This window comes from Triturus cristatus, chromosome 2_1 (assembly GCF_964204655.1).
Source record: "Triturus cristatus chromosome 2_1, aTriCri1.1, whole genome shotgun sequence".
In the NCBI taxonomy this organism is placed as follows: Eukaryota; Metazoa; Chordata; class Amphibia; order Caudata; family Salamandridae; genus Triturus; species Triturus cristatus.
Genome location: NC_140581.1, coordinates 793897116 through 793911866, shown reverse-complemented (window position 1 = coordinate 793911866; position 14751 = coordinate 793897116). Strand labels below are relative to the sequence as shown.

Genomic DNA, 14751 nt, shown 5'->3' with positions numbered 1-14751 from the left:
AAGAAATCTCTCAGCTAATCCACAGCATTTTGAAAGTGCATACAAAAGGAAACAACCCTGGCGGCCCCTCTTACCTTGCTGACCCCACGTAGTCCTGGGCACTGGCCCCACGGCTACCGTAGTCCCAAGTAAGAAGCCCCAAGCTGCACAGAGGACAGTCAGAGCCATATTAAAAGCTGGACGCACTCGAGACACCCCGGCAACGTCTCCTCATTTGGCAGGGGGGGAAAAGAGCGATTTACTGAGCAGGCATAGCCGGTGCGGAGCAGCACTACGAAGCCGTCTGAGAAGAGGATGCAGCCAGTGATGGGCTTCTGGTTATAGTCCAGGCGGCGTGGCCATTTCCGCTGGCGGCCCTCTCATTCACATCAACCACAGAACGTGCGACTGTCGCCTCTCGGAACAGGTCAGCTAGTCCGTCTTCAACATCCGTCCGTGTCTTCACGCCAGAAGAGGAAGCTGAAAGGAAGTGGGTTTTTTAATTATTTTTTTCGTGAGTATAGATAGAATAGCGCTAACGTGTGTTACATCACAAACACTGAGGGGTGAATAGGTGCCACAATGCTATGAATGGCGCAGGAGGACAGGAGCACCCTCTGGCGCATTCGTGGGGGCCTGGGGGTTGCGGATGGGGTCACACTGAAAGGAGAAGTCGCGTTAAAAAGGGAAGAGATAACGGGCTCAGTTGGGAACTGCAGCATAACGCTGTAAATAGCAAATGGGGGTGGTGAACACAGCAACAGTAAAACCCTGAAAGCAGAACTGCGCAGGCTGCAGTGAATTGGTCTGCCTAGGCTGCTGATTATTGAACAGAAAATGTGTGTCCTCATGTCATTGTCATTTCAGTTTTTAAAGCTACATCACTTGATCAGCAAAACTTCACATTATCAAGCAATTAGGACTGAACAGTTAGTTGCTCCTGTGATATTGGGATCACCTGGCGATGCACCCCTAAATATAGGCTATAGAAAACACCCCCCTCCCAAAAAATGGAAACGCATTCGAGTTCCATCTTTAACATGCTCTGAACATAGAGGCGCCCACTTAACAGAGCGGCCAACATGAGGGTAGTGTACTACATGCCCCTTACGAACTGAACATCTCTCCACAGCTATTAATAAAAGAACAAGTCCAGCACTCTCAAACCAGGTGGCAAGCCATGTTCCATCAACAAGTAGGCCAATAATCGCCCCCATATTGGTCGAGCTCTAAATCGGTCCGACACCAGTAGTCGGAGTGCATTAAAAAAAACAGTATGGGAATTGTGCTCCCGAGTACAATGGGGCTGGGGTCCGTGGGCGTTGGGGCAGGGTCAAGGGCGTGGCTCACCAGAACAAAAGTTTCTGTATCTATTTTGACGGTCTTTCACTTTCAAGTAATTGCATATAAAAGAACACCTTAACTGAAAAATAAAAGCAATTTAAACTAATCAGCGAGAGATGCACGTAATGTTGTAAAACCTTTAGTGGTTTATTCGATCACTTTAGATAACTGCGTGTGTAACCAGAGAGCCACATTATTGAATTCTGGTTCGTGGAGTGGGGTCTAGTGACCTGTGAGTTTAGTGTTAGGAGCTCATACTAGTCTGTGCCAGAAGGCACTATGAATATGTATGGCATTACACACAGTATAAGATGGGCTGCGACAAAGTGCACAAAAGGATTTAACTAAGATAATAAAAAAGTGCTTCAAAATATAGATCCGAGTATGTAGACAAGACCTAGTGCAAACATTTTTTGCCCAACTGTTCCTTAAAAGTACGCACTACACAGAGCTCATCTTACAATACCGCTCCAAAAGAATTCTCTAAGTGACTCCATCAATTAAAGCTAAATCTTGCTCCCAAGCAGCCCGTACACTTGCAGATTAAACAAATGTGCTCATTTACATTTCTTTCAAGCAGCAGACACCTTAGGCAAGAAGGCTGGTTTCTTGTTCAGCTGTTTGTCTCTCCCTCAGCTTCACAGCACAGGAGACTCTCCCCTTATACACTTCAGCTGAGACAACTCAAATATTGGAGTTAATGGTCCCGAGACGGTTGCCTTTTAACAAAGTTGTGGAACTGTTTTTGTCAAATTAAAGTATGAGCATGTTGTGCCCCTCAGATCCCACCCACTTTGACCTCTGCCCGACACTACTTCGTTCAGTCCCTCAATGGCCATGATGTTCCACTGCAGCAGGTGCCATTGGGATACGGAGGGCAGGTTTTTGCATGTCCAACTGAATGCCAGTTCCGGTGTCATCAGCTTTTGATTGGCGAGTTAGGGAGCGTTTGCCAAAACTGAGCCTACGTTAAAAGGCATGGGATGCCTAAATATCTTTGAAAGCTGCGAGGACTTGTCCCCAGCAGGGTATTCTATGCAGGCATCGCACCATATGTGACAAACATCTTCAAGGAGCCCACAGCCTCTCCAGCATATTGGGGATTCTCCAGGGGCAGTTTGGTAGGGCACCCGTAAATATGAGCTTTCCTACATTGTTTGTTACTTGTTCCCTTAAACAGGTCTTGGCACATCCGCCTTCCAAAAGGTTCATTTAAGAAAAGGTCTTACAAAACCAACTTTTCCCATCATCAAATCTCTGTAGCAACACCATATGGAATCACACTGAGATCTAACAATGTAATGAACAAACTTTTCACTTATATGGATACCTCTCAAATCTCCATAGGCCCTTTACTTTTCAGTGCCTCTCCAGCGTGAGAGGTCCTGCAGCTATCCGTCAACCAAATCCACAAAAGTCAGCCCACCACATCCTTTAAAGTGCTTGCTTTCGGCTTTATCAATCAAAAATGTGCTTTGTTAGTTTATTAATTAAATGGAGTGCAGCACTAAGATTTTTTAGGGCGTTCGGAAGAAAGCTCCAGAGTGTGTTAAGGCACCTGCCATCACTTGCTCTGAGCCAACACCCCCTTTGCATCTACAACATTCACAAATTCTGGCCAAGCTAGCTGCATGGCCAGTCGTCCCTTTAACCATTTACGCACAAATTACCATCATATCATTTAAACTCCAAATGTATCTAGGCAGAAATTGAACCGAGGTGGTTGAAAGTGGGGGGTGGAGGGCACAGACATCTCAGATGACGCATTAGTAAACTCACCTGGACGTGAGACAATAGAATAATTCATAATTACAGGGTTTAGTTCGATGTGCAACTCGGCGCACATCCTCCTTCAGCACCCAATCTGTCCCCATCCTAGGAGTCCTTATAAAGCCATTTGCACATTCTAACACCTGATGATTACATAAGGGGCAGCAATTTCATTGAAATTAAACGAAACAAGTACACCATGTTAAACATCCACAGAAATAGAGGTTACAATTTAGAACACGTTTTCATTCGAGTACTGAACAATGGTGTGTGCAAAAATAACAGAGCCAACACTCAATCATGACAGAAATGCCTTTAACAATAATACGCGCGACAGGATGGGGAGGCTAAATTGGGGACCTGGCCTCTTTTTGGAGATTTGCAAATGCAATGTTGAGGCAAAGTAGATTCTACAGTAGCAAAGTTCAGTTTGACATGCTTAGCTTGCCTTTAACCTGTCACTGAAGCGAAAATTTGAAAGGTGAGATAATTTGTTCCACAGAGTAAACAAACACATCAGCACTGAGTAGGCAATAGCTAGGCCAACTCCATCTGTGTAGTAAAGAATATTAAGTGGTTCTAGATCTGTTGTCTGCTACGGTTTGTCTTTTTCCGGCATCCAGCCCGCTTGCTGATCCCTTTTACAGCTCGCCCAAGGTTGTGGCTCCTTTGTTTTATTTGCTGCTTATTCAAAATGTGTACATAAGCACTGTCCTGATATCTCAACTACTGGTTGATACTTGCAAATGCAACGGATAAAATGTAATAAAGATATATAAAAAAGAAGTCAAAGTAGCAGTTATTGTTCTACCCAATACAAGAGCCCGGCAAAGCAAAACGATTGAGAAGTGTCCTGATGAATATGGAGGGAAAGGCTGAAAAATGTCAAGTTATTTTATTCCTTACACACCCTAAATTTCACCAATCTTCTATATTATTAGCTATTGATACGCATTACTGTTTAGGATTTTTCTAGTTGCTAGGTGGCAATAAGACAGTTGCCATTTGTGTGTGCAAGCTAAAGGAGTGACCATTTCAATAAGGTAATCAAAATATAAAACACATAAAATGCTGCAGATTATAGAGTTTGTTTGGCAGGCTAAGTTTTGGGGAGAGGGGGAAAATTGGGGGGGGGGGGGGGAATGAGTACAGGGCAGACAGGGTCTACTAGGTCCCAAGTGTGTTCATGGAGGTTGTTTGCCACTGGTGTCATGGGGTCCTTCCTTCTATGGCTTTGCAAATTAGGCAAGGTATAACCCTTTCCACACTACTCTCAGGGTGGGAAAGGGAAGCAGTCATAGGAGTCTCAGGGAGGTATATATGGGGAGCAAGAGCTCAGAACAGTGAACCAACATGTACAGAATATAATATAGGGCAGTGCTTGTCATTCAGTTAAAAGAATTTGAATTTAAAAAATTTGAATTTTTAATTTAAAAACATTTATTGAGCGCTCTTTTACCAAGCGGTTTCATGGCGCTATGTGTGATGCAGTGGACGGCAGCAGCTGGAAGGGCTAGGCAGTGTAAGCTCGCACAAATAGGAAGGTTTTGAGATCCTTCCGAAACTGTAAATAGGAAGGCGATGTGCGAAGGGCAGCAGGAAGGGAATTCCAGAAGACTGGAGCAAGAACAGCGAACTTCGCTCCACCAGACTTCTGTTTCTTAAAACGGGGGGTAGCTAAAAGAGCCATATGAGTGGAGCGAAGTTCTCTGCCTGGAAGGTAGGGCTTAATAGCTGAGCATATGAACTCGGGGGCAGTACCAGACCTAGCCTGAAAAGTGAGGCAGCCAAGTTTGAAAAGGGCGCGCTCTCTCACCGGAAGCCAGTGTAGTGCTTTGAGCAGTGGAGTGGCCCGATGGTATTTAGGTAGGCCATGGATCAGGCGAGCAGCCTGGTTCTGTACCAACTGCAAGCGGTGGATCGCATAGGCAGGAGCCCCATTATAGATTATGTTGCCATAATCGATACGCGATAATACCATGGCCAGCACAATAATTTTTGAAGCAGAGGGAGAAAAGAAGCGGGAGACTTTCCTAATTATTGTAAGGGAAAAAAAAAAAGAAAGCACTTCAATCTCACAACAAAACGAAATACTACACAATTCAATGGGAATGTAAGTACAGGGTTAACTCAGTTATGATCTTCAGTAAGGTGCCACGCCCACTTTTCAGTATGCCATTTCCCCGCTATAGGAGAAATCTGATTAGGGCCACTGTACACTTGGGACTGTAGACATTGATTAGGCACAGGTGCAGATTACTTCCAATTCCCCACTGATCCAAAGCATAAGTTAGTTCTAAAACCTTTTATGCATTACATTTATTTGGCAAAGATTCTGCCATCCATGCAGCAAACACATCGGAGAGTTCGTCCACCTTCATCTTGAGGAATTCTAAACCAGGAGCATCCAAAATGGATCCCAACCCCTAGTACAAGACTCGTACAACACAGAGTTGTATGTCGATACATGTGCTACACCTGCACACAAACACGCACTTGACATGCACACAGGATGCCCGCGTAAAATTTCCCATAACAGGGTATCTTTAAACAAGAAAAAGTCAGAAGCGCGCACTCATTCTTACAGAAAAAAATCTGGTCACAAAAGATTTACAAAACTGTATGCCGCTACTACCGCTTTACATGTCTTACACCAAACATGGACAGTAGTCCTATGCCCACTGTAAGAGCATGATGGTGTGCTCATCCAGGTCACAGCTTGCATCATCAGGGAAAGGCCATGGTCTCTGCTAATGCGCTAGATTTGCCCAACACTGGAGTCAACAAAAGGTCAGTATACTATTTCCACATGTAATTTGGCACTCCGAGTAGGGACACACACCAATCGGTCATGCAGAGGACATTCCTGTCCCAACATGGTTGTACCCATATACCCAATGAAGGCTAACCTTGCAACAATGGTAACTCCAATATAGAGTTCCATAAGCCTGTTGAGATTTGGCTAACTTTAGCATTTACTTATACATCATGGTGCACTTACATTTCTCTCACCTAACCAGATGGCCGCATCAACTTTCTGCAAAACAAGATTGCAATAATAGGAGTTTTAAAAACGATACATTTCAAAATCGGCTTCCTGAGAGGAATTCTTAGGTTTATAAATATCAAGTATCATTCAATTACAACTTCTTGAAAAGGAATTTAAGGGCACTCTCCAACAGCTATGGGACAAGTATCATCAACTAACAAGTAACCTCTTCAGCAACATTATTTGGGGGTTGAAACGAAGGGGCTGTGCAAAAGTTTACCCTTTGTCATCTTGGTTATTTAGGAGTGCTGGAAAGCACTGAATCAAAGATGTCCCGGGATTAAATTTAGGCTTCGCCTGGCTAAAGGTGTTCTTGCTCCTGCTTGAGTGTAGGGCCTTAACTCATACAAAGGCCCTAGAAAGTCTTTAACTGCATATCAGGCCTGGACCTCAAGCAGCTACTATTGTGCACCCCAGTGAGGAACTTACTCTAAGCAAGGGCCACTCCAACAGCCAGAAGTTCAATAGAGAAATAGAGGTTCTGGATTTCGGGAGGTTCTCCCTCTCCCTGGCCCTCTGGAAGGGGCCTTCCGAAATTGAGAATCCACCAACTGCTACCCGTCATGGCCCATGTCCAGTATTCTGCTGCTTTGTAGTCAAGATTGCAGTCTACAAATGCCAACACATATACCAGGTCAGCAGAGAACCAGTCAATTTTCTTTATTTATTATACACTCTGAAGCTTTGCAAGTCATCCCACTACTTCGCTTAAGACTGTCAAAAAACTATTCTACTTTCCATTATTCTTTGAAGGATTGATTACAGCAATTCACTATCTTGGGCTCTCCAACTGTAGAGACAGAGACAGAGACAGACAGAGACAGACTCGGTGGACAGTCTTTACGGTGTTGCAAAACATTGGAATCACTTTCCACTCAAAACTTCGTATTGTTCAATCCTCGTCATGTGCTGTTCTTTCTGGTGACATTCACAGTGGCAGGATGCCCTTGTTGTGTAACAGCATGTGCTTCCTTTGACAGTTTTCACAGCCTCTTCAGAGGAGGAGATAGTTTATTTACCTGTGCATTCTTTATAATCTCCTTGCCTAAAATCTGCTGTTATTAAAATGCTGCACATGCCATCTCAAATATCTTCCCACTTCATCCAGCAGGGCCTATGACAACGCATTTTCTATACACTACCAACTCCGCTTCCATACTATAGGCGTGGCAGACTAAGTATTACGGTGGAGTGATTTGCAGCTGACAACTGCCTAAGCCAGAACAAAGACGCCATACTCCCGGTAAAACAAATCAGTGTACACGTTATCAAATATTGTCTCAGCCTCATTTCAGAATTAAAGATATAGGGCTAGAAACAAAGAATCCTAAACTGCAGTAGAGGGTGGTTGATCTAGTGCAACTCAAAGGAACCATACATCCCGCAATTTGATTCACAGCAGATCACAATGAGTATTAAAGGGGCTTCAAAGGACCAGTCACATCTAAAAGGTTCACATGAAGTGAATTACGGGAAGTGCATATTCTACACCATACTGCATTCTTCGAGAAACTTTCTGTAGCATATTTTCAATTAACGACATCCATATATGTATAATACTGTCTCCTAAAGACAACTATGTTTAAGAAAATAGATTCGCAATGCTAAAATTTACAAGTTCCTGTCTCCCGCGTCCCCTAAGGGCCTAATTAAGAGTTTAAGGTGCGGCACCGGGTCCGCCTCACCGCTGCACTGCCAAACCCATTGTCAGGTCACCTGTCAGATTACGAGCAATGCTCATGTCTGGTGGGCTTTCAATGGAACGCCAAAAGCAGTTTCTGCACGGCATGGACCAAAAAATCCATGCCATGCAGGAACTGGGGTGAATGCACACAGTGGGGCACATGTAATGCTCCCTTGCATGCACCTCAAGACGCAGAGGCACATGGGGGCCCTTAAGGGCCCCTTTTGTTTCCTCTCTACCACGGTTTTATCGAAGAGGAACCGCCATGAAAACCATGGCAGAGAGGAAACTTGTAATCTGCTTGGCAGGACTGCAGTGGTCCGTCAAGCGTACTGCTACATCCGGACCACTGCAACACCACCAGGGAAAGGCGTTTTCCTGGCAGCTGTGGCGGGACGATGGCGGTCGGACCACCCTAATGGTAATAGGGCAGTCGGAGGGCCGCCATTTCCATGCCCCCACGAGTGCCAGTCCGTGGACCGGCAGACTTGTAAGTTGGCCCCCAAGTCATGATCTGAATTTAATTTCAATAGGAAATTTATGATTGACTTTACAAGATTCAATATTGTATTCTACAGGCCGGTATGGAGATTCTCAAAGACAAGCAAACGTATTGAAAGGCAAATTATGGTGTGTTTTCTGGTCTGCCAAGGTAAAAGATAAATCGCATGCTCTCTCCAAGTTTATTAACTCTATCCCCAAGACACCACAAAACAAGTCAGTTACCCGTTCCATTCTCATTTCCATCTATTTAGAGATGCATCCTTTAATGCAACCCTCCTCCTTGGTGGTTGTCAATCTAGTAATAGGCTTTTCAGAGATTAGACCTGGGCTTAAGGAGAAGGTACTGGCCATAGGGCAGAAAGCCAGGCTGTCTTCCTGCTCATTTGAACCTCGTGCGCAGTGCCTATTCACTCCAACTACAGATGATACAAGTCTTGAAGGAAGAAGCAGATTTTACTTTGTGTGTTTCAATACGACTCCAGCTGTGAGCAGAGGTAGATTCATGAGCATACTTTTTTTTTTTTTTAGAGACTTATGTTATCAAGATTTATTACTGTGCATAAATATCAAACTTATTAAAGTTTTGACTTGACCCTCAGGTCAGCAATACTACAGGTTGGGGCATGGCATCATGGGAGCGAACCATCTCTTAAGAAACTAATAAGGGACAATCTTTTTAGAGTCACAGGTCTGAAAAAAGGGCGTTAAACCGGTATAGGCCTCAGTGTGCCCTTCTTTCTTACTGCAATCATTATTCAAATCTGAGCACTGAGTAGGTCCATTGGTTTGTAGTTAACAAGGGCAACCCAGTAACTCGAAAGCTTGGGTAAACAAACCAAATAACAAAAGGCTGACAAAGGCATCATTCAAACCCTAATTCATGAAATATAAATAGATATCAGGAATACTTGAGATATTTTAGTGCTGAGCAAAGCCAAAGAGGTTCCAAAGAAACAAGTAGTGGACAGACGATGTTTGGGTCTCTTGTATAATTAACATGCAAGACCTTCCTCAGGACAATGTTTAGAAATACAATACCCCACTCATGACAGCACTACAACGTCAGTTATTGCAGTATGAAAAGTAAAAATGTAACTTTGAAGAGGGGTTCTGATGAACACAATGCGTGGTCCAGTGGCTCTGTTCCAGAGTATGGATATAAATGGCCAGAACCCTCTACGGGGTATTTTCTTTCACTGCTTGTTTCTTTGTAACCAGTTAGGCTTTTGTCAACACAAATTTGTTTTCAACAAATTTGGTCCCTGCCGAATTATCTTCTTGTAAGCGTGGATCAATCTATGGACTTTATGGGACAATTTTGTCTCATTAGTCTGTTAGATGTTGGAATTTGTGTAACCCCTTATTCCCGTTTGTATCTTGTGTTTGACCCTTTAAGTAAAAAATGTTTGTTTTCTTGTATGCTCGTTAGTGTTGAATTATTTTCTTTCTCAATTTGATATACAGAACTATTGTATTTTTATTTATTTTTAGTGTTTTCTATAGTGTGAACAAGACCCTGAATAGGGTATCAGAGCGCTTCACAGTACAGAGCAACAAATTCAAGACAGTTTAGTAGGGTCCTACAGACAGATATCTGGCATATATGAAGTTCATAAAAGTACAAATCTATAATGACATACTAAGTAGAAATAGGCTGTTCAGTTCGGTGCAGTAGGTAACAAGTTCAAGTACAAACAAATCATATTCACCACCACGGGTATCATAGATACGAGTTTAGAATAGCGGAATGGTTTATTGCCAGCAGGAGTGACATCGAAGGTAGAGCTTCCTCAGGAGTCGGATCTTGTAATCGCCAAAGTGAGGAGAGTCACTCCAAGAGAGGGGCAAGTCAAAAAGTTATCTGTTGAAGTTTATAGAGCCCCGGTGAGTGAAGTTTGCTAAGAAATTACAGGAAGAATTTGCTCATCAGGAAGGTTTTAGCTTCCTTTTTAAATAATTTCAATGAAGAGGTTTTTCTGATGCTCGGAGGGAGTGAGTTCCAGATTCTTGATGCAGCTCTGGAAAATGCTCTATCATATGTTTACTTTTTGCTGAAGCATGAAGGTTTCAGGAGAAGATTGTCGGAGCTCCTAGAGTGTCTGTTTCTTCCAGATATAGTAAGTTTCTGGGCTAGATATTGGGGGGTTTTGTGGTGTAATGCTTTGTGTGTGATGCAGGCTCTTTAGGTGTATTCACGCTTCGTAGAGCAGCCAATTGAGCGCCTTCAGGTGCGGCAAGATATGATCAATTTTTCTAGATCCTGTAAAGTCTTGCAGCTGCGTTGAGCCAATTTTAAAGGGGCTGTTAAGATCTTGGGAAGACCCGATAGAGTTGAACACCCGTATTCCAACCTAGAGATGACTAACGCCTGAACTGTAGTTTCGAGAACCGGATTCTCAATGAATGGTTTAATTTTTCTGAGATACCAGAGGTGAAAGAGGGCATTTTTAGCCAGCATGTTGATGTGTGTTTGCATATTTAGGTTCTTATCCAGCGTGATTCCAAGCGATTTGGTGGAGTCCACTAGGATCGGCGTACAATTTAGAGCAGTGATCATCCTGGTCCACTCCTTTATCACAGAAGAGATTTTTGGAGGGGAAATTAGAAGGAATTCAGTTTTTGGGGAGTTTAGCTTATGGAAGTGGATTGCTAGCCAGTGGACGGTCGTTACTAGAGCTTGATTCTTCATCCCGATCTCTTCAATGGAAGTGATCTTTATGTACAACTGTGCGTCATCCGTGTACAAGTGGAAGCAAATATTCGCCTGCTGTAATAGTTCAGTTAGGGGTTCAACATGGAGGTTGAGTAGCGCAGGGGATAAAGTCGATCCTTGTGGTACTCCTGATAGATTAGGGGCTGGAGAAGAAAGATTTTTGTTCACCATAACCCTTTGTGTTCGGTTTTCTTAGGATTTGAACCATTGAAGGGCTGTGCCTGATAGTCCCGTCCTGTTTTCTAGCCTCTCCAGGATTTTGCTGTGATTAACAGAGTTGAAAGTGGACGAGAGGTCAAGCAGCACTAGCAGACAGGTTTCATTACGGTCGAGAGAGAGTATGGCGTCGTCAACTGTATGTAGAATTGCTGTTTCGGTGCTAAGCCCGGGTCTAAATCCTGATTCGCAGTCATCCAGTAGATTGAAATCGGAAATGTTGAACACATTTTTCCAACACCTTGGCTAGCATGGGAATGTTGGTTATTGGTCAGAAGTTATTGGGGTCCGAGGGGTTTTCTGTAGGTTTTTTTTTTAGGATGGGGATGACGTGACCAATTTTTAGGCAATCCAGGATGGAACCTTGTGAGAGCGATGCATGGATGATTTTGGTCCAGAGAGGGGAGATATGGTAGATGGGAGATAAGCATTTTGAAGGGAGAGGGTCATTGAAGTGGTTGTTGGGTTTGATAGTCGCTAAGGTTTTTGTAATATCTCGGAAATCGTAAAGTTTGAAGGTTGACCATTGAGTGTTAATTTTGGGCATAGGCAGAGCAGGTTGGATTGGACCCTCCGCATGAAAGTTGTTTAGGGTAGCTGAGTTGTTGCCATCCTAAGCTCGTTCTGTAGAGAGATGGCTTTAGTGGTGAAGGAAGAAAATTCTTCACTACTTAGCTGGGATTTTCAAGTCAGGAGTGCGGTTTTGGCCAGTTTGATTGTTGTTTTAACACTTCGAAGAGTTTCTTCGGTCTATTTTTGGCATGGTCTTTCTTAGATTTTAGAATACTTTTGTCATAGGAGTTTCTAGACTTAGCAGTTTGAGTGGATGGGAAGAGGGAAGTCATCTACATTTCCTTTCAGATAGTCCCCGTTAACGTCTTTCTTCATTCAGGGCTCCACTGAACCACGGGTTTTTGTCTTTGTCTGGTATTCTTTTGAGTTTTGGTGGGGCTAAGTGGTCAATTAGTTTGGTCATCGTGGAGTTGTAATGATTAGTGAGTTCATTGATGTCAGACAAGTTATTAGGAGGAAGGAGTGCTTTCTCGCAGTAGGAAGCTAGACTGTTCCAGTTAAGGTTTTTCGTGTCTAACCCAATGTCTGGGCTCGATTTGCTGTGAGGAAGATTTCCTTTTTGTGGAGGGTATTTGGAAAGTAATATGATGGTCCGACCAATCGCATGGAATGATCGAGATCGATTCAACCACTTCTTTGGAGATGATCCAGTCGGGTAGCACCTTTGGAATGAGTTGGTAGTGAACAGGCTTGGATCAGGGAATGGTCTGCTAGGAAGATTTTTACAGCATTGATCTGCTTATCTAAGGGGTCTTCCCAGTGAGGATTGAAGTCCCCTAGGAATAGGTTACTAGAGCGAGGGGTCGAGTTTGTCGTAATGATTTCCATTAGTTGGTCTATGAATATGGCGTTTTTACCTGGGGTATGGTAAAGTAGGAGTAATTTGTAGCGATGATTATCTGAGTATTTTATGGAGAGCCCGAGGTATTCGCAAGAATCAAGGGCTTCGGAGTGAAACTTCGAGATAGGGATGTTGGATCGATGTATGCAGGCGATGCCTCCGCCCGTTGTGTGATCTGTCTAGTCTTATAATGTTCTAGTTAGGGGGGGGGGGGGGGGGAGAAGAAGGTCTAGGCATGGGGAGGAAGATTCAGTGAGCCATGCTTCCGTTAAGATGGTCATGTCCACTTACCGGTTCAGGATGTGGTCGGCGATGTCAGAGGCGTGTTTCATTGCCGAGCAGCAGTTGAGTTGGAGGCAGGAGATCCGATTTGACGCATTTCCCAGAGTAATGTCATGATTTTCAGGGGTTAGGGTTATTCTTTGTAGAGTATTAGGATTTATCTTTGTGATTCGGTTGTGAGGTTCTATTTGCATGGAAGGGGACTGGGTGAATTGTAAATTCATCCTTATTAGTGAGGGAACATGGAGTTGACTCGTAGGATAGTAGTAAGGAGTCAGTTAAGTAGTTATGGTGTTTGTATGTACGGAATTGCCCATTTGACAGAGGCAGCGGAATAGTATTTAACTTGCGGTTGGCTAAGGATTTTTAAAAATGGTCGATTTTAGAGAGAATTTTCTGAGAGTTGTAAAATATTTTTAATTTCCGAGATAACGTTTTGTAGGTTCCGATATGCAAGGTCTGTATGGGTTCTGGGTGTATCCAGTTCAAATTTGTATGAGGGAGAAGGAAGGAGCAGTGTGCAAGGAAGGTTGGGGTTAGGATTGCAGGGAGGTTCGATACCCGTGTTCGCGATATGGTAGGTGTGTGTGGAAGGGATAGTGGTAGTCGTAGATGAGTGGGATCGACACAGGTGAGAGGCTTTTTTACGATTTACTACAGCAGCCTCATTGCTGTGAGCTTCATGTGAGGCCAGAAAAGGGTTGAGGCGGGGGGAGGGAAGCTGGTTTTGGAGATGAGACTAGGAACAAGGTATGGAATTGACAAGGGTCATGGGTTGAGTTCTAAGGGTGGTGAGTTGCTGTTGATTCTTTCAGGGGTTCTAGATAAGGATGTCAGTTGCTGTGACTCTAGACAGATCCAAGTGGTCTCTGGGTTGAGTGTAGGTATGAACTTTTAGTGTGGTAAAGTATTTGTCTAATTGTTCGAAGTCCTTATTAGCTGCTTGGATAAGAACAGTGCCGGTTTTGTAGGAGGTTATGTTCAGATTAGCTCTAAGGTTTTGTGAGGGTGCCGTTATAATCCTGGTTACATAAGGAATATTTTTCTTATCCTGGACGATTAGTAGCTTAGAAAAGGTAGTTTTCCATTTACCTATTTTTCTGGTGAAAAATATAGGGTCATTGATTATTATACTTTTAAGTTGAAGTAGGTGTCAAGGAACACATTTTTTTTTTCTCTAAGAAAGTTTTGCTAGCATTCCTAGATAGATTGGAGGGGTATGGTATAGAGTAGGAATTACTTCCTGTAGGTTTCATAGTTACTCCCGCCATGATGTAGTTTTCCATGTTGTGGGTGGAAAGACCAGTTTGCAATCCTACGGAGGAAATGCTAGGGATATGTATTTCAAAGAGAAATATAGGGACAGGTCTGGGCTTAGGCCAAGAGATATGTATTTCAGAGGGAATTTAAAGAATGCTTCGCTAAATAGTAAAACGGGCCACGTATAACAGTGGGTTGGGTGTCGTTACAAGATGGCTGCCACTTTGTAGACCGCAGCAGAGTGGATCTTGTTGGCCTTTCTATTCATGGGTGAATAGTCCTCTTGCTTTTTACACCGTACATTCGTGTCTGGTTTCCCCATCGCTTCCCTGTTGCAGGCGCGGCTGCCCAATCACTTCGACAGTCCTGGAAACGGGAGACCAGTTCGAGGCGAGACTGGTTCATGGCTCCTGCGTGGATGGATCAGCAGTTGTGTTCTTAACTTGGGAGGATGTCGGCAGGGGCAGGTGGCGTCGAGTCGCGCATCTGGGCTGCGGGGGATGAAAGGGCCGATCGGGCTCCACAGCTACACCATA

At 43.8% G+C, this 14751-nt stretch overlaps 1 protein-coding gene across 12 annotated transcripts in view; it reads right to left on the bottom strand.

The window, feature by feature from the left end:
• The window catches only part of SEMA4D (semaphorin 4D), a 756105-nt gene that overhangs the window by 372692 nt on the left and 368662 nt on the right, over positions 1-14751 (bottom strand). For all 12 annotated transcript variants that reach the window (XM_085632738.1, XM_085632752.1, XM_085632744.1 and 9 more), the window contains one exon: positions 75-459. In XM_085632738.1, the coding sequence (XP_085488864.1) occupies positions 75-168 (94 nt within the window). In that variant the 5' untranslated portion in view covers positions 169-459. The remainder of the gene's footprint in view (positions 1-74; positions 460-14751) is intronic.